This window comes from Podarcis muralis, chromosome 10 (genome assembly GCF_964188315.1).
Source record: "Podarcis muralis chromosome 10, rPodMur119.hap1.1, whole genome shotgun sequence".
NCBI lineage: Eukaryota > Metazoa > Chordata > Lepidosauria > Squamata > Lacertidae > Podarcis > Podarcis muralis.
In genome coordinates, this window is record NC_135664.1 from 25044860 (window position 1) to 25065613 (window position 20754).

Consider the following 20754-nt stretch of genomic DNA (forward strand, 5'->3'; position numbering starts at 1 on the left):
AGTCCAAGCGGGAGATAACTAGAGCATGCACCACTCTGGCGAGACAGTCTGCGGGCAGGTAGGGTCTCAGCCTGCGTACCAGGTGGAGTTGGTAGACAGCTGCCCTGGATACAGAATTGACCTGTGCCTCCATGGACAGCTGTGAGTACAAAATGACTCCCAGGCTGCGCACCTGGTCTTTCAGGGGCACAGTTACCCCATTCAGGACCAGGGAGTCCTCCACACCAGCCCGCCTCCTGTGCCCCCAAAACAGTACTTCTGTCTTGTCAGGATTCAACCTCAATCCATTAGCCGCCATCTGCTGAATTTAATAGAACTTATTCCCAGGTAAGTGGTTAGGATTAGCTGATGATAAAATTGACAAGAGCATTGTTGAAGAACTCTCTTCAGTCTCAACGAGGCAAGAGACACTATACCTACAATCATCAATGATATTGGAATTTGTAGACTTAGTGTCTGCATGATAACATTTATGGCACAAGTCTTTAAGAGCAGGGCATATAGATATGGACATTGATGGGTCTGTCAGCTCATTGTGCAGAAATACAACTGTACCCAAAGAAAATAAGAACATCTGCTGGAATGTTAAGTGTCTTTCTAATTAAATTCAGCAGTTGAATGAATCAATTCATTAGCAACAAGCCTGGTTTATTATCTCATTAATACAGCTGGCTAATACGAGGAGATTAGTTGAAAACTTGACAACAATCCCAAAACAAGAAGGGATGCAGCAACAACAAAAACATACAGCCAAGAAAACAAGGTAGAACAATGAGATGGGGTTTTCAAACAAAATAAAAATCCTAAAATAATACTTAAAAAGAAAATAGAACAGTATGCCTGCTACATAAAGTTTTAACTAGAGAGGAGTTACATAATATTTATCTTGTGATCTTTGCTGCTTAGAATACTATGCACTAGATATAAAATTGCATGACATGCAGCCACAAGCCTTAAACAAGATATGCAATATTAGCAATTCAGTCTAGGGCCTGGTGGTATCATTATATTCTGAGATATCACCCTAAGAAGTTGCAGGACAATGCTTTTAGGCACAACTTTGAATTAGGGTTGCCATCATGAAGTCAGAGTACCTTGTAAATCATTTTCTCTAGTCCAAAGGCTTCATAGAACATGAAAAAGAACAGGTACAATTACAGCACTTCTAAGCTATCCTATAACTGTGCCTGTTTATTGTATTTTTGCAATATAGTGGGCATTACTGGACAGGTTGGGACCAATTAATTTGTGCCAAGGTAGCATGAAATGTCTAAACAGCCATCTGCTGGTCTACATATTGGGGTAAACCAATATGTGATGTGGCTGCCCCTGCCCTGGCTCTGGGTCCATCTGAACTCTGCATTTTGGACGCATCTAAGTAACACTATGCACTGAGTCCAATACAAGGATGTTCGATAGTCTTTACCCACTGAAAGTGAAGGAGGAAAATTTATGTATTTCAGACTTACACATGTTATATTCTACAGGCATTGACATCTGACATTATGAACAGCTCCACCTAATGTGGGCACAGCTCTTAAAAGCAATTAGAAGATCCTAATTCCTACAATCAAACTGTTCAGCACCTGGGCAATAGGGCTAGGACATAAATAAATCTCACATTTTTTGTGCAGTGTCATGAACTTGGATTTCCTAAGTATGAAAATAGTCTCCTATATCTAAGCTGAGTGAATTTTTAAAAGACCAGCATAATAGATACAACCAGCTTTCTGACTAAAAGATGAGCGAAAGCTTATCAGTTGAGTAAAATTCATGAACGTTTTGTGAAATGCCTTAGATCTTCCTAATAAACTGAATTAGCATTTTGTTCAAGTTCATGGGAGTCATTTGTCTGTTACTTCACTCATTAACATGCTATTACTGCTACATGGGAATTAGCCAGAGCAGCCATGTGCTCCAAGACAGCACATCTCACAGATCAATCAGCCTCAGTATTCAGCAGTGATCTACTGAATGCAAATTTAATACTTCAAAAAGGCAACTCCGTCCTGCAGCTAAACTGGGTCAATTTTACATGAGCCATGTATCGATCTTCTCAGACATCTGCTGCTACCCAAATACAAGGCTTCACTGCATAAATGCATCCAACAGTGTAGGTTTCAGAAGAGCAGAAAGTTACCAAAATCTTGTAATCCAAGTTTGCTTCAAACAGGTACTGCAGGAATCCAAGCCTGACAGAAATGCAACTGTATTTAACTGCAACATTGAACAGTTTTGTTCAGCACGGAAGTTTTTAGATGCTGCAGTTTCATTAGCATTAACAAGTGTTGCTATGGGTACCAGAGTGGAGGCGTCGGAATATAAGTGAATGGAAGAAATAGGAAACAGATGAACAAAAATCTTCAACAGTTGGAGGGAAACAGCCCAAATTAGGCCAGGCTTTAAAAAAGAAGACATCTTTCCTTCTCGTATTAGTTAGTGAGTCCATGTCACCATAAAGGTCCTTTCTCAAAGAACAATGGAGTAATATACCACTCCATATAAGATATACTTGCACACATGTAGATCATTCTGGTAGATCTTGAAAACAAGAACATTTGTTTTAAAAAGAATAACTTTCCCAGCAATGGTGCACAGAATGCTATATTTGTTTTAGAAATGTTATTGATTTTATCTGTTTTAATCTGTGTTTTAATGATGATGGTTTTATGTATAATTGTTTTCTAATTGACTTTTAGTTGTATTTTATCTTTAGTCTTATTTGTATACTGCTGGGAGAGCTCTATGATCAAGCAAATTATAAATCATTTAAAATAAATATGAACATCATGGGGATAGCATATTATTCCCCGTGCGAACACCCAAAATTCATTGCCCTGCAGAAAAATATTGTCTGTCTCACTACAGGGAGAATGGACTAGTCCTGTTTTGTCATTAATATCTTCTTCAGCTACATCCTGTTATTAGAAATCTTTCAGTACATGGACTGCAGATGGATTAGAGAGAGTTGTGTCTCAGTTCGCTGGAGGCAGCAGGTTCAGAAATATATCAAGAGTTGTCACAGAGAAAGAGAAAATACCAACAGCCACTGGATAAAACTGGTTTCAAGACCCTGTCCCACGTCATGGTCTCTCAGTTTTCCCCTCAACAAGGCACTGTCTCAGCTTTAGAACACCAGATGTGAAACGCAAAGAGCTAACAAAATAAAAACCAGAGCATACTTTCTAATATAACTGATAAATATAGTCGTACCTTGGATCTCAAACACCGGAAGTGAGTGTTCCAGTTTGCAAACATTCTTTGGAACCCGAACGTCCTGCAGCCAGCCGGAAGCTACGCCTTGGTTTCTGAATGTTTTGGAAATCGAACGGACTTCTGGAACAGATTCTGTTCGACTTCCGAGGTACCACTGTGCTGAGGTACAACACATTCCTCCCACGTATATTCCAGGGTTGTTGTTTTTAATTATAAAAGGAAAATGCCTACTTCCGATTCCAACGTACGCACCTCAAGCCATGGGTTGTGAAAGTTTTGAAATAAAGGAATACAGCAACTGCCTTATACAACCGGAAGCTAGTTTAGTATTGTCCACACTGCCCGGCAGTAGTTCTCCAGGAGGAGGAGGAGGAGAGGAGTTTGGATTTGATATCCCGCTTTATCGCTACCTGAAGGAGTCTCAAAGCGGCTAACATTTTCCTTTCCCTTCCTCCCCCACAACAAACACTCTGTGAGGTGAGTGAGGCTGAGAGACTTCAGAGAAGTGTGACTGGCCCAAGGTCACCCAGCAGCTGCATGTGGAGGAGCGGAGACGCAAACCCAGTTCACCAGATTACGAGTCTACCACTCCAGGGATTTAGCCAGGGTCTCTTCCAGCCCTACCTGGAGATGCCAACGATTGCAGGCGAGTCCTTGGGCATGTGGTGCATATGTTCTACCACTGAGCTACAGTGTTGTGAATTACCAGTCCAGATCAAAACTGTCACAAACTGTTTGGTTAAAAGGCGGGGCCTGCTCCAAAAAATGGCAAGGCTGGGCCTTTGTGGACCAGCAGAGGGTGCATCATCTTGACAGCGATATTATTTTTGCTTTCAAGAGGATCGGATGCAGGCCAGGATAATCACTTTGCATATTCTACTTCTTCCAGGTTAGGAGGGCCACTGAGGGTTCTCTGCCCAAGAGTTCCCATCAGTAGCAAGACACCAGAATTTATAAAAGAGGGAAATCTTGTTTTTCTGATACGAAGTGGATGGATACCACCAAAAAACGTTCTATATTCATGTATTCGGACACTGATTAAGCTGCAACTGAACCACTAGCTCAAGGAAACATCTGTAGCTCCATCTCCCCCCACCCCCTTTCCCTTGTTCAGTTGATAAAAAGGGGGTGAGACCTGGTTAGAAAATGCTCTTATTTATGGCTTCCAAATCAAAAACTATTTTTCCCCTGGGTAATGGCCAATTCTGGAACAAAAGCTCCTTACAACTCTTTCTAAGTATTCCTTTTTCTAGTTCCGCAAGCTCCCAAGTTATTAGCATCTTACATTTCTTCCTTTCTGGTCACAAAACCATGGTGCCAAACACGGAACACAAACATATCCATGGCCAACAGCACAAACCTAGTACCTAAGCTGATTAACCCTGAAAATCACACTATTTTAGTTACAACAACTGTTTTTTAATTTTTCAGTTCTCCAAAACAAAGGGAACAGGACATAACTATGTCTTTTAAAAAATGCAGCAAAATAATAGGGTTAGTATAATATTAATACCACCACTAACCCAACAGGAGCTACAACAGTCTCTAGCTCTGCCCATCATTCTCTGCCTGTGCCTGCTGCCAATATGAAGACCCAGGTAATGTAGGCACCAGCAAGAACAACAGGTTGCTCACCCTTGCTTTAAATGGTCCAGTGTTATGACAGTACTAGCATCCGTGTCATTTCAATGATCAGCAGTGTTTGCAGAGCCAAGCAACGGTTGGTTGAGAAAATGTTACATCTGCATTAATGGAGGAGGGTGTTATATGAGGCCACTTGAGTGTGTTACACACACACATATGGATATACATCCCATTATATTATTTACCACATAGGTCTCCTTGAAAACCTTACTTTCTGATTTAGGTTCTCTCCGGAGGACAGAGATGGTGCACCAACTTTGTTTCTCAAAGCAAACGTTAAACACAGAATAAGACAGTGTGGTCTTTCTGCACGAGTGGCTCAGTCCTCAATTGAAGCAGCATAGATCCTGTTTAATTCTGTGTCACTGAAGCTTTGAATAAAGCCGACTATTTTATTGGCATGCTATTATGCTTCCTTCATTCCAATCTTGAGTGCCTTTGTTTCATAGTGGCAATTCTAGCAACTTGGCCCTTTAGTTCAAATGCTCACAACAGTAGTTTCTACTTCATTAGGAAACAAGATTGGTAGCGGCTTCAAGTCTTGCATCTCATTCTCAAACTCAGCTCTTTTGGCAAGCTTCAGTAAAATTTTAGAAGCACAAAAGATATTTCCCCTCTGCTAACGAGAATATCTATATGCAATGTGTTCCAGGAGATTTTAAAAACGGACGCATCACATATTATCTGAATGAAGCCAGTAAACCTGGGATATCTGTTTCAAATAAATAAATTCAATATATGGCTTTGAACCCATTTCCATTTAAGTTTCACATGTATTTTTGTATACCACACCCCCTTTATACAGTGCACAACAGACAGAAGAACTAATTGTTTGCCACAGGTCAACCCAGGGATCTGCAACCTTTGGGGCACAAGGGTATACAGTGGTACCCCGCAAGACGAATGCCTCGCAAGACGGAAAACCCGCAAGACGAAAGGGTTTTCTGTTTTGGAGGCGCTTCGCAAGACGAATTTCCCTATGGGCTTGCATCGCAAGACGAAAGCCCATAGGGAAATGCTGGCGGTCGGGAGCAAAGACTTTCGCCCACAGCCGGCCTTCAGAAGAGGACCTCTTCTGAAGGCCGGCGGGGGGCAAAAGTCTTTGCTCCCCCCGCCTGCCTTCCCCCCGCCTGCCGGGGGCGATCTTAAAATGCTGGCGGGCGGGAGCGAAGCGTTCGCTGCCGACCCCCAGCATTTTAAAATCTCCAAGGGACAGCAGAGAAGTCTCTGTCCCGGGGAGATTTTAAAATGCTGGGGGTCGGGAGCGAAGCGTTAGCTGCCGACCCCCAGCATTTTAAAATCTCCCCCTGTCCCGGGGAGGTTTTAAAATGCTGGGGGTCGGGAGTGAAGCGCTGCCGACCCCCAGCATTTTAAAATCTCCCCGTGTCCCGGGAAGGTTTTAAAATGCTGGGGGTCGGGAGCGAAGCGCTGCCGACCCCCAGCATTTTAAAATCTCCCCGTGTCCCGGGGAGGTTTTAAAATGCTGGGGGTCGGAAGCGAAGCGCTGCCGACCCCCTGCATTTTAAAATCCCCCCGTGTCCCGGGAAGGTTTTGAAATGCTGGGGGTCGGGAGCGAAGCGCTGCCGACCCCCAGCATTTTAAAATCTCCCCGTGTCCCGGGAAGGTTTTAAAATGCTGGGGGTCGGGAGCGAAGCGCTGCCGACCCCCAGCATTTTAAAATCTCCCCGTGTCCCGGGGAGGTTTTAAAATGCTGGGGGTCGGGAGCGAAGCGCTGCCGACCCCCTGCATTTTAAAATCCCCCCGTGTCCCGGGAAGGTTTTAAAATGCTGGGGGTCGGGAGCGAAGCGCTGCCGACCCCCAGCATTTTAAAATCTCCCCGTGTCCCGGGAAGGTTTTAAAATGCTGGGGGTCGGGAGCGAAGCGCTGCCGACCCCCAGCATTTTAAAATCTCCCCGTGTCCCGGGGAGGTTTTAAAATGCTGGGGGTCGGGAGCGAAGCGCTGCCGACCCCCTGCATTTTAAAATCTCCCCGTGTCCCGGGAAGGTTTTAAAATGCTGGGGGTCGGCAGCGCTTCGCTCCCGACCCCCAGCATTTTAAAACGCTGTTCCGAAGGGGGGGGGGTGGGGACACCTGCCCCAGCCGCCCCACTTCGGAAAGCTGTTCCGAAGCGGGGAGGGGGGGCGGGGACATCTGCCCCAGCCGCCCCACTTCGGAAAGCTGTTCCGAAGCGGGGAGGGGGGGCGGGGACATCTGCCCCAGCCGCCCCACTTCGGAAAGCTGTTCCGAAGCGGGGAGGGGGGGCGGGGACATCTGCCCCAGCCGCCCCACTTCGGAAAGCTGTTCCGAAGTGGGGAGGGGGGGCGGGGACATCTGCCCCAGCCGCCCCACTTTGGAAAGCTGTTCCGAAGTGGGGAGGGGGGGCGGGGACATCTGCCCCAGCCGCCCCACTTTGGAAAGCTGTTCCGAAGTGGGGAGGGGGGGCGGGGACATCTGCCCCAGCCGCCCCACTTCGGAAAGCTGTTCCGAAGTGGGGAGGGGGGGCGGGGACATCTGCCCCAGCCGCCCCACTTTGGAAAGCTGTTCCGAAGTGGGGAGGGGGGGCGGGGACATCTGCCCCAGCCGCCCCACTTTGGAAAGCTGTTCCGAAGTGGGGAGGGGGGGCGGGGACATCTGCCCCAGCCGCCCCACTTCGGAAAGCTGTTCCGAAGTGGGGAGGGGGGGCGGGGACATCTGCCCCAGCCGCCCCACTTTGGAAAGCTGTTCCGAAGCGGGGCGGGGGCGGGAACACCTTCTGAAGGCGGGCGGGGGGCGAAAGTCTTTGTCCCCCCTGCCTGCCTTCCCAGGGGCTTTTAAATCGCCTCGGACAGCGGAGAAGTCCTCCGCTGTCCCGGGGTTTTTTAAAATGCTGGGGGTGGGAAGAAAAGCCCTTGTTCCCCCCCCCCCCCCAGCCTTCAGAAGAGGTCCGGGGACAGACTGTCCCCGGACCTGGTCTGAAGGCGGTTTCCCTAGGAACGCATTAATTGATTTTCAATGCATTCCTATGGGAAACCGTGCATCGCAAGACGAAAAAACCGCAAGACGAAGAGACTTGCGGAACGAATTAATTTCGTCTTGCGAGGCACCACTGTATTTGGAAATCTACGAAATTTCCTTGGGCGGGCATGACAAAACACCCATCTCACCAAATAAAAAATGATGCTGCACATAGATTCCTCCCGACTCTCAGACAAACAAACCTAGAACACCTCACCCCAAAAAACATAGGGAGGCAAACCCCTTGCAAAAAGAAAAAAGAAAAAAGAAAAAAAGAAAAAGAAAGAAGAAAAAGAAAGGAAAAAGCCCAACTCTTACTTCCTTCTCCACACTGGGCACCCCAGGATTAAACCAAGGCAATCACTGTTAACTCTATAAATTTTCAAACCCCGATATTATCAGTTCCATGGAGCAGCATCAAAGGAAAATATCCCTTCCTAGACTACGTATGTCAGTTCAGGCTACTGCTAGGAGTTTGTATGTTTTAATGCTGCAGTGCCTGGGTGTGGCAGTAGGAAATTCTGCCTTTCCACCTACCTCTATATGCCCCCCAATCAATTCACCCATCCTCCAGCATTGTGATCTGTGTGTGTGATGCTCACTTTTATTTTTAAAGAATAGCCAAGGGGCTTTATTTTATGTTCTATCTCAGGGCTGTGGTGCTTATCAACAAGATCAGAGAAAAAAGATCTCTCTGGATACCCTTTAGAAAGGATCTCTGAAGAGCAGGCAGAGGAGTTTTATCTCCTGATCCAGAGATGTCCCAGAAGATCTATAAAAACCTTTGAATCAGTTTATAAAATGGGTTTTAGGTTAGCAGTCTCCCAAAAGCGATTTGTTCTGTGGTGCAGACCACCAGCAGATCTCATCTATACCCCATTTCCTGGCCTTTCCCCAGATAGCCAATGCATTCACAATCCGCAAATGCTTAAATACAGCCAATTTGGCAGGTTACAGAGTTAAATCTATTTTTCTATTACAAATCTGCCTGGTAAAAAGGGAGTAGGTGAGAGGAAAGAGACATACCTTTGCTTTAAACATTAAAATTTAATTCATTGCTATTCTAATAAAAAACAACTCCTCAAGGCAATCACGAAACAAGAATAATAATAAAAATGTTGTATGAGAGTCGTTCAGGAATTCCCCATAAGCTCCTTGAATGTCACATGTGTTTAGACAAGCCACCCTTCAGTGCTAGCACTCCCAGTGCGGCTTACGGTAATATTAAAGCAATCAAAATAGAAACAATAACACCAACACTACAATACGAGAGAAAAGCAGTAAAAAACAAACCAACCAACCAGCAGCAAAATTAAAAACCAGCACAAGCCATATTTAAGGGCCAAACCAGATGAGACTCCATCCATGCAATTAGCATTTGTGTAAATGACTTTCTAAAAGCCAAACAGCAGCTCCTGCTCCAGATTGGGACCATAGTTTGTGGGGTGATGTATGCGCGTGTGCAAATAGCGCTCTCTCTCGCTCTTGCTCTTTCACACACACACAAGCGTCGTGCTCCAGATTTGACCTCCCATGCCTGCTATTTACATTAGGTAGATTAGCTTTCAGATGCAAGGGGCAGGGGCAATCTGGATCAGAAATGCCGCAAAAGCCCCTATGCCTCACCCACAGCAGTCTGGCTCAGGGCTCCCCTGCAACTATTTACTTTTTTTTAAAAAAGGTCCCAATTCCACAGATATCATCTTGTTTACTACTGTCCTTAAAGAGCCTGGGTTGTCTCCTGGGTGCTGAAAAACACGAGATATTCAGGCAAGCCTTCCAGGAGAGCATTCCAGAAACAGGGCACAACAGCTGAAATGCTGCTTTGTCTAGTGTCACTCAAGTATCCTTCAAAGGCGCTAGAAAAGACCCTCTGAAGATGACCTCAGTGTGCAGGAAGGTTCATGTATTGTAGGAGAAGCACCAGCCAAGGACCAAGCCGTATAAGGCTTTAAAAGAGCGGTGGGGGATCTTCCACAGCTTGAGGGCTACATTCCTGAATAAGATGAATTCATAAAATCATGAGAGTTGTAAGGGGCCACAAGGATCATCTCGTCCAACTCCCGGCAATGCGGGAATCTTTCGCCCAACGTGGGGCTGGAATCCATGATCCTGAGATCAAGTGTCTCGTGCTCTACCAACTGAGCTCTCTCTCCCTTCTGAGCAACATTTTGCCAGAGCTGGAGTCAGACGTAGGTCAGCACCAAAACAAAAAATCAACTGAGGCCAGTGAAGTTAATTATTTAGTCAAGGGAACAAACCACTACTCTGGCCTAGTGGTCTCATCAACTCTTTCTGGGAGGTCTTGTCTCAATGAAGCAGCTGCAAGGACTGACGGTCCCTGCCTTCCCAAAGCCCATTAGGACTCCTCTTCAGAGTCTTTCTCAAGCAGCCTCAGGCTGTATCGGCGCACAATCCTTTCATTTCTCTTGGTGTTCTAGGAGACCAGGGTTGAGGCAAGCTGGTTGCAGCAGAAGAGGGAGACTCCCTGGCTTCTGCCTCAGAGTCTGAACTGTGCTCTGCCGCAGCCTCTTCCTTGTGACCACTCAACCCACCACCAATTGGCTGGCTCTGAGCTTTCTCCCCCTGGGGGGGGGGGGTTCCCTGGCTGGTGCCTTCCTCCATGCCATCTTCTGAGGGCTACATGCCAGTAGTGACAGAACCAGCAACAGAAATGGACAGAGCAGTGGTTGCAAGTTTTACCTTTGCACATTTCAGTACCCACTCACATATACACCTCTAATCTCCACCCAGGCAGGCAAAAAACATTATCCGAGTTCAGCAACACATTCAAATCAGGTGGGTGTGGAGCAAGCAAATGATATGGAGCAGGGAGTGAATATGGCCCAGGGAGAGTCCAGCGGGACAGGCAGAGAGGCCTCAAGTGCTGCATTCGTTCCCCCGGCCTGAGGTTCCCTACCCCTGCTTTAAAGATAGGCACGAGCCCTTTGAATTGTACTCTGGAAGGGATCCTCAGCCAGCAAAGCCGTTTTAGACCTAACAAGATACACTTCCCTAAAGTTAAAGGTAAAGGTACCCCTGCCCGTACAGGCCAGTCTTGCCAGACTCTAGGGTTGTGCACTCATCTCACTCTATAGGCCGGAAGCCAGCGCTGTCCGCAGACACTTCTGGGTCACGTGGCCAGCGTGACAAGCTGCATCTGGCGAGCCAGCACAGCACACGGAAACGCCGTTTACCTTCCCACCAGTAAGTGGTCCCTATTTATCTACTTGCACCCGGAGGTGCTTTCGAACTGCTAGGTTGGCAGGCGCTGGGACCGAACGACGGGAGCGCACCCCGCCGCGGGGATTCGAACCGCTGACCATGCGATCGGCAAGTCCTAGGCACTGAGGATTTACCCACAGCGCCACCCGCGTCCCCCAGGCCACCCGCGTCCCTAAAGTTACCCCTACTCAAATAATAAGGTATGTTAAACATAAGAAGAAAAGTGGCAGCATTTCAAAATGTTGAAGTACCATATATATGAAATACCAAAATGTTGAAATACTATATACCATTCCTATACTAAAATTGTAATCCTATAATCTTAACCCAGGAAAAGCATAGGCATGCATAGTCTTGTGTTATTTGTTGCTAAAGAACACAAGTTTTTTTTTACACTCTGCCAAGAATCAATATATGAAGCAGACTGCTCGACTTCCCTAGAAAGGACATTCTGTGCTTGTGGTGCCACCACCTACGTGGCCCCAAATCACATATTGTGGAATGGGATTTATCAAAAAGAAGGGGAAAAATACCACTATATTAAATGGTACGTGGTGGGGCAGGGGTTCTCAGGTAATCGGTGGGTATGATTGTTACCTCTAGACTATATTCCTGTTGTATCTGGAGCTACATATCTTGGTGGAGCATGCACACTTTTAATGCTACTTCCCTGTAGCAGGGCTTACATTTTTTAAAATAAAATAAAATGCCACTCCTAACTATGCTGCAACAAAGGTGATTTCTTATTATTTGGTAGTTATTTCACAATTCTAGATAATTGTAAGAAAAGCAGGAGCAGGAACAAACGCTAATAATTCATGGGTGTTGTTGTTGTGCGAGTCAAATATAATGGACATAAAACCCAAGTAGAGATGTTTGAAACCTATGCATATGATATATAGGAAAGGATTGGGTGCGGGAAGCTTGTTTTCCTCCCCATTTGTTGGATACTAGACGCTCTTGCTTCCAACCATCCATAACACTTAGTACAGTTATCAGATAATAACTTTAAAAGGTTTTACTTGTATGATAAAGATTTATTCGTATGATTTTAATTCAGTATAATTAACATCTACTATTTTAAGAAACCCAATTTTGGTAGTGATAATAACTGGAGCTTGGAATTTAATTAGAAAAGCTATTTCAGACATAATCACTTCTGCTTGTAATCATTACCCTTCTAACAGAACTGCACTAAAAGAATGTGCCTAAAACACCTGCTAAGGTTTTTCAGCAAGGAAGACATTGTTTTTACTCCTAAAGACAATTTTGAAAAGTCACAAGCCTAGAAACATCCTAAATTGCAATGTTAGCTGGAAGCACAGCCAAGACCAGATATTCCTAAGGGTCCTTTACGGCAGAGGAACAAAAAGGCTTTGGAATCTGAGAGCTTTCCATGAGTTTACTCAGGCCTTAACACAGCTGATAATACTGCTGAATAATGAAATGGATCAACACCTGGGCACCTCTCTTCTTTTGCCAACCTGGCTTTTCCAGTTGTTTTGTACAACAACTCCCATCAGTCCCAGTCAGTATATGCTTGACATACATTACTTATCTTCACAACAACCCTATGATGGTGACATGCAAGATGTGTGTAAGGAGATGGAGAGTATGAAAGAGAATGGTAGCTTGCCTGAAGCCACTTAGTGAGTTCATGGCTGAGACAAGGTTTGAACTGATGACTTCCTGGCTTACAGGACACATTGGTCACCACTAAATCAGCTCTAAGATAAGTTAAGGTTAGAATGTCAAAAGCCATTTAATGAACTTAATGGCAGAATGGGGATTTGAATCCAGATTTCTCTGATCTAAGGCATGTCAGCATCCATTTTAGTTATCACACTGACTCCTTAAACATCAGATGACATTCCACGGGCATAACCTTATTGGTGATAGTTTTCCTACAAGGTTCTTGTATACAAAGACCTGAACTTGGATCCAGGACACCTTAAGGACTGCCTGAGCCCTTATATGCCCAGCTTTACCACTGAGATTATCCAGAGGAGCGCTGTTAGTTCTGCATTGCGTTTCAGATGGTCTCAACTAGAACATGGGCATTCAGTGTTGGTCTCATGCTGTGAAATGCTCTTTCAGCAGATCCTTACTACTAACTTTCAGGTCTCTCTTGAAGACCTTTTATACTGATAGGTTTATTCAGTTTAGCTTTTTCCAAAAGGAGACAGCAGCAGAAGTTGTGGTAGTTATTTTGTATAATGCTCTTGATATCTCATATTTTAATGCACCTGCATATATTATTGTACACTGCCTTGACATTTTATGAGGGAGCAGTTTTAAAGATATTTTTATAAACAGATAACATAAATATGCCGTAAATTAGAAGCCCCCCCCCCCCCAATATAGAGTGGCATAGAAATAATTCAAACAAACCCCTTTTTGTGTTCACCTGTGATAGAACTGAGCTGCTGTAACATAGTGAGTGCTGTTATGCACCACTATTATGTAAATATTCACAAGCAGCTTGTTTTCTTCTGCTTCCCTACCATATTGCCAGATTGATTACAATCAGACACAGGAGCAGGATTCCCCAGAAGCACAGTGGGAAAGGGAAGCAAGATCTAGAGATTACTAGGAGAACAACAAGTGCCCTGAGAAGAAGAGAGATGGAACACAAAAAGGCAAAAACTGCTCTTCAAGGGATGAACATCAAAGCACACTGAAATGTTGCACCTCAAGGATCTGTGGGCATACTGAAGTCTTGCAGTTTGTTCCAGTTCTTTCCTTACGCTGACTTTCATTACTGAATGGGATTTCATCTTCCTGCGGCTTCAGAGCTAGTGGCATGGCCTTTTATAAAAATCTGCAGGAAAGTGCGACAGGCGTAACTGCATAAGCACTTGGTAGACCAACTGGCCATATCAGGGATGCATACTTATGATTCAGTAACACCAAATTTTGTCATCTAGGACGCCTTTTACCCATTCTCTTGTACTTCAAGAATCTGAAGCATGTGCCACTGCAAGCTAAACCAATTTCTGACAAAGCTGGCGTTGTGTTCGATAAACACATGCCATATGTTTGCAGAAAATACTTGCTCATCCTGGATCTGTTTCCAGCCATTTCCCTTCCAGTCATCTCTTTACTTCAACTCATGCACATAGGGTTCCAACGTTACATCTTCATTGGTGTTTAGAAAGAGACTGGCAAAAACAGGCATGTGCCTTTCAAGGATGGAATGCAACTGCAAGCTAAGTAAAATGCACGGCAAAAAGAAATAACATTCATCCCCTTTCTGTTGCAACAGCTTGGGCATAGCATCCCAAAATACACCTGACAGTACAAGTTTATTCAGAAGGAAGACTGATGGCTTTCAACAGGGTTTTCTCCCAAGTATTCAGGAAACTGCAGCTTGACAACACAGTCCTTTGCGAACTGACTCCCAAACACTTCACACTCTGATTGGTGGGGCTTACTCCAAGTGCGTGCACAGAGTAACAGCCTGAATCCTTCAGACACCATGCAGAGACTAGCCACAGATCTGATTTACCTGCGCTTGTAGGGTTCAGAAATATATTTGGGTGAAAAGCTATATAGAAAGAGCCCGCTGTGATGATCTAGCTGGCCAACCGCTCCACGCTGGGCAAAATATTCCTGCATTGGAGGGGGTTGGACTAGATGACCCTCATGGCCCCTTCCAACTGATTCATGTATCTGTAAACATTTTAGAAAATTTAAGGACATATTTATTAGGCTTTGAATTATTCAGTTTTACTCCTTAAGGGTGCACCTAGTTTCCTGGAAGTAAACCAGCCAAACTCTAATGAGCTTACATTTGAGGACCCGCAGAGGAACACTGCCCTATAAAGTAGTAACGCCATAGTACTCCCAAGACACGTGAATGTATTTGCATGATGGTTTGCACACCGGGTGACGATGCCTACATGTGCTACAGACCCTTGCAACAAGCAGGCAAGGAAACACTGTTATTTCCCTTTCCTAGCCCTTCTTCCCTTGCCACGTCCTGTCAACTTTGCCACGCACCTAACTATATAAAGGGGTTGGCTCAGTCGGTACAGCACGAAACTCTTAATCTCAGGGTCGTGGGTTCGAGTCCTGACTCGCAGGGGGTTGATGACCCCTCGTGGCTCCCTTCCAACTCTACGATTCTAATGATAGCACGGAAGCGGCTCAAGCGTCACGTCGGCACACAGCGCATGAAGCGGCCACCGGCTGTAACGTGGTCTCCGGAACTCACCGCTCTTCCTCGCCCGCTCCGCCGAGCCTTGGGGAGTTGCCATGGCCACAGCCTGCAGCCGAGAGGATATCGCGCGGCGAGGCTACGCAGGCACGCGGGGGATTCCACCGGGCTGGGCCAATGGGTGAGGACGAGGCGCCCCTTCCCACCGCCCCTCGTTGTCGTCGTCGGCGGCGCAAGGGATGTCGGGAGCGCCGGGCCCCGTCTTTTGTTTTGGCCGCGGGCTCTGCCCGAGAACACACGGCGCGGAACGTGAGGCGTGGCTTTCCGGAAAGACTACACTTCCCATCATGCACTTGAAAATTCATGAGGGTGGGCGTTGAGAAAGAGGCGAGCGAGAGGGGAAGGCGGGGCAAGGGGGCGGGGCTGGCGGCGGCTGTCCCAGAGCGCGAGCTGGGCTCCGTCAATCAGAACAATGACTTCTCCGCGGTCGCCTGAGGAGCGGAGCTGAGGCGCACACAAGCGAGCGGGAGCGCTGGCCGCCGGGCAAAGGGGGCTCGCCGCTTGGCGGTCGCTGCTGCTGCTGCTGCTGCTTCTGCTGCTCTGAGGCTGAGGGGAGCCGCGGCTGCTGCTCCTGTTATTGTTTGGCCAAGAGGGACCGAGAGCCGCCTTGCACTCTTTGGAGCATGTGGATTCCCACCGAGCACGAGAAATACGGAGTGGGTGAGTGAGGAGAGCTCCCCTCAAGAGACCTCCTTTGGCGCCCTTCGGCTTGTCCTCGCTTTGCCCTCCCCGAGTCTTGCTTGCTGCTCCGAAGGGGGCGAGTCGGGAGAGGAGAAGGCGAGGCACCCATCCTTCGCACCCTCCGCGCACCCTTTTGCTCCCTCCAACCTTGATCTTGGCAATTCGTGCATCGGTCTGTTTACTTTCCAGTCGGATGCTGCTGTTCGGTGTGAGCGAAAGACCCATCATTGCATGAGATCCATTCTCTTCCCGTTCCTCATCCTTCAACATATCACACACACGCCACACAGAAAAAGTGTCTTTTTGTGGTTTTGAAAATGTGGAGCAAAGGGGGCGGGGAAGGATTGGATCTCTATCTTATTATTAAAAAATAATAATTGGCGACCATTGCTCGTAAGAAGAGTAAGTGGCTTCTTTAAAGAGTCTGGATGCAACGCGATATCCAGACAATGTATCCAATTAAGCAAGCAACATCGTTAAAAAAAAGGGGGGGTGTTCCTCAGTCCTCTCGGCGTCCTGGATAAAAAAGAAAAGCAGACTAGGCAAGCTCTCGATTGTGCGAAAATGTGTATTTTGGCATAGGATTTAAAGACAGGCTAAAAACTGCTGCCATCTTTCGTGTAGATTGCGAGAGGCACCAGTGCGCGGCTGAATGTGTTGTGTGTGTGTGTGTGTGTTGGGGTTGGCCGAGGAGTGTTTTTGTTTTAATCTGGATAGTAACCTACTTCCAGTAGTGGTGTTTTTGTTCTCGGCTTTAATGGAGTACAAAAGTGTTTGGATTGCCCAAGGAAACAGACAGGGTGGTGTATTGTCAGTTAGGGAACTTGCGATCCTGTTGGAGGAGGAAAGGCTGCTTCCATCCTCTCTTACAAAAGGTGAACAACAAAGGACGTTAGATGTTGACTGATGAATGTGGAATTTCGCATCTTTCCCTTCACCCCGCCTCCCAACAGCGGCATGTAGGTTTTCTTCTGATTTTCCTCTCTCCTTATACACACACACACACCCTTGCCTCAACTGACTATTTAAAGCTCGCATTTTCTCTCTCCATCGTCACTTACACCAGATTCTTCTGATACTACTTGGGGCTATTAATTTCAGCCAGACATATAGCAAGCTTTCCGTTTTAAAGAAAACAAATGTTAAGCCTGCGATATTAATTATTTTGTACATTGTGCCTCATTTTAAATTTACTTTCTAAATGATGTGAACATCAAGGATATCTTCCCTGCTCTGGGTTTTGGATAGCAGTTGCCAATGGGCGATGGGGTTATTTTGCCCACCTCTGCTTTGGAGATGAGATTGCAGGGTCTCTTCAGCTGATAGACAAAGTGATGAAGAATTGCTTATTGTTTTGTTTCGTAGTTGCTGACTAGTTCACCCCAATAGCAGCTGCTTTGATTGGCTTTACAGGTGAAGGGCATGGCAAGAATGTTGCTCGCTCTGGTCTTGAGGTATGCCTGCATGCTGAATTGCAGGTGTAACGAAAAATCCAGCTGGAATGCAAAGAGTTTCTGTATATGTGTGTGAGAGATCTCTCTGTATTTAACCATTAGCACGGGAGCCAGGACGCATGCCATGCAACTGCTCCATTTGGAAATGATCCCAGATGCTGCTCTATGACCCAAATGTTAAATTATACAGATCATTGGTGGGATTTATTTTCTTGACTTCTTTATGTACCCAGTCACAGCTGGGCTGCTGGATATTGATTAGTCCTCCCATTGATCTTTGCGGGGAAAATACACACACTGAGCTATGCACATGGATTGAAAAGCCACTTTGGTATTTCCTGGAATGGCATGTGGGATATTATTGGTCAAGTATTTCAAGCGATAACATTTGCTTGCATTTTTTTAACACTTTGAAAGGGTCCCCCCCCCCAACAACTGAAACAGATTTTCCATACACAAAGAACAATCTGACTGCTACAGTTTATTTCATGGGAAGGAATACACACACACACACACACAATCTGAATTGCCAACCTAGAGTTGCTGGACCATAACATTTTCCTTGAAAGATGTCTCTCCCCAGCGAACTTTGTATTGTGCTCTGGTTGCTTCCTCTCTGTTGAAGTGGAAAAGGTGTGACAGTGTGGCTAAGCTATTATTCTTGTGATCTCAGGGAAAATACAACATACCCTTTCCTGAAGAAAAAACACAACCCTTTGAACATGCCCTTTCCTGATCTAAATATTTGGTTCTCTTTCTTGAATTGCTTTCAGCATATGCCACTGTGCTACACGGAGAATGCACCAGGCAATTGTCACTGGCTGAGTCGAGTACACGTGCTGGCTTATGAATGGCTTCAATGTTGAGTCAGTGATCGCTTTGGTGTATTGCCTGAACATTTGCCACAAAGAGGCCTTAGGCACCTCTTCATTAGCACAGTTAGTCACCAGACAGGCAACTGGCTTTTCTTTCATCACCTTAAAAATGAATTGCTGTTGAAGCAAACCCATAAGAATCATGAGATGTGAAGAGCAGCAAGTGCAGGGAAATGATAAAATGTGTGTGATGGGAAGTACTGTTAACTCCCTTATTGCATGCAAACCCAAGAGCTGTATTTTATTTTATTTTATTAATATGAAGGGTTCATGATTTTCAGTAGGCTTTTGCTGCCTTCTTGGTGTACAGCCCGATACTGTGCATATTTGCTCAGAAGTAATGTCCTCCTGAGTTCTGTGGGACTTCTTCCCAAATAGTAAGCATTAGACAGCAGCTTCCAAGATGAAGTTCCTCCCAGCCTTTCTCAACCTGTGGGTCCCCAGAGGTTGTTGAACTACAACTCCCATCACCCCTAGCTAGCAAGGCCAGAGCTTAGGGATGATGGGAGTTGTAGTCCAACAATATCCGGGGACCCACAGGTTGAGAACATAAGAGTGCATATGGCAGCCCTGCAGCCTGGCTTAAATACTGTATGTGTTTAAGTAACTCTGCCTAGGATTACAGCCCTAATACTATATATATTCATACCAAAGCCCCAGTGTGTTCAATGGGTCTTAATTCCAAAAAAGCACGTACCGGTATACAGATTCAGCCTTACGTTGCAATCCTAAACTCATTCACTAGGAGTAAATTCGTTTGAACACACTGGGACATACCTATGAGTAAACATATGATTCCTCTATTACTGTGTATGTAACTATGAGCTCCCCCCCCCCCGCCCAAATTATGACCAATTTGTTTTCAGCCCAGCTTTCTCCCAGGTAAATAAGAATTGTCGTTAAGTTTGCTATTCTACGCACACTTACCTGCAAATGAGCAACATTGACCATAAACATGCGTTCAGTTTGGCTATTATTTTTCATCCTAACAATTTTACTACAATGATGTACTGAGCCTTTTTATGGTTCCTTCAGCCCAGTTAGAGCTTACATCAAACACCATCATTTGAATTTTGCATGTCCAAGGGGGCTAATGCTATAGAGTTGTTGCACTTTAGTATGTATTGAGCTTAATCCCTTTCCCCCATGATTCTGCTCAGTGTGTCTGGTATGGAACTCAGCCCATGAAAGATGTCCATAAAATTAATCTGGAAGCTGTAATTTTTTGGGAGATATTTAATTCTCCTTCAGCTCACACCAATCTCAATTCATTTCTGGAATATATCAGCAAACTGAAAGTTGACATGAGTTCCATTGTTAACTTGACTTCAGGAGAACCTGTTTAAAGTTCTCCTATTAATCTAATTTTAACATGGAACATGGCCAGTGAACATTTTGCAGAGTTATTTTTAATGGCTTTTGACTGAAAGTCAACTAGCCAAACCTGAAATGTATGGGCGAAACAAGTGTGAAATGTGTTCTTCTTGAAATCAACAGTGGAGGCACCTGGTTGTATCTGGGGAAGAATTTGGAGCTGGCCAATGTGAAATCAATGTCATTTTAATTTACTTTCCACATTGTTTGATTAGTTCAGTGGGTTGCTCTCTTTTACCTGAGGTGAGGTAGCTAAGATAATGGCCTGGGGCCTCATTTAATAATTTTGGTTTTGATTTTAAGCACCATAGGCACAGACTGTGGGAAAAGCTGGATTTTGTTGTGGAAGCAGAAGGCGAAACCTTGGCTGGCTGGATATAGCTTATGAGCTGTTCAGCCTATGAGCTGTGCATGGCCTTCTCTTAGATTAGAGGATTAAGTTGTTATCTATTAAAAGTGATGAGAGACTCATCTGTCTCTGCTTATTTTGCCAAATGGAAGTGATATCTCCCAAATTCCCTTGGACTTCAGCTGATCCAGAATTTTGCTTCATGTTTTAAGGCACTGAAATTTAAATACAGCTGGTCGTGTTACTTATTCAGTATAGAAGTCCCAGTTATTGAAGAATCTCAATAAAAAGTACCCATGGCCACAGGTCGGCTGGGTCACTTGTTTTGCTCATTACGGAAGAGGAAAACTATGGAAAAGACAATTGCAAAGGAGAGAACCTTCCCATCATAGGATGTTTACACCTCATCCCTTTTCTAAACAGGCTTTTTTTCCTGACTTGTCTGTTTACTCAGACCCTGTCTTTGAAAGTGCAAATTGAAAGACTCTTGGTTCATTTTTTGCTGTTGTGCCATTATTTTCTTGATTTTTGAAGTGTAATCTTTTGCCAGTATTGATAATTTTTGGTGCTCTCAAAACCTGACAGTTTCATGTTACTTACTAGGTGGCTTTAAGCAAAACAAAATATGCAGTTTTACTTGCAAATACGTACAGTTAAAATCATCTGACACCAACAAAAATATATAGATATGATGATATGGATAGAAGTTATTTCAGTGGTGGG

General features: G+C 45.3%; 2 protein-coding genes across 7 annotated transcripts in view; one reads left to right on the forward strand and one right to left on the reverse strand.

Annotated features, from left to right (window-relative positions):
• ZNF277 (zinc finger protein 277) overlaps positions 1-15507 on the reverse strand; it is a 41759-nt gene extending 26252 nt beyond the window's left edge. Inside the window, exon 1 of the mRNA XM_028746684.2 lies at positions 15296-15507. Coding sequence (XP_028602517.2) covers positions 15296-15338 — 43 coding nt within the window. The 5' untranslated portion in view covers positions 15339-15507. The remainder of the gene's footprint in view (positions 1-15295) is intronic.
• Positions 15508-15668: 161 nt separating this feature from the next.
• Positions 15669-20754, forward strand: part of DOCK4 (dedicator of cytokinesis 4) — a 245305-nt gene continuing 240219 nt past the window's right edge. For 5 of the 6 annotated variants that reach the window (XM_028746677.2, XM_028746681.2, XM_028746682.2 and 2 more), the window contains exon 1: positions 15670-15958. In XM_028746677.2, the coding sequence (XP_028602510.2) occupies positions 15922-15958 (37 nt within the window). In that variant the 5' untranslated portion in view covers positions 15670-15921. Of the gene's footprint in view, positions 15959-20754 lie in introns of all 6 variants that reach the window. The other variant, XM_028746679.2, reaches the window with a different exon arrangement.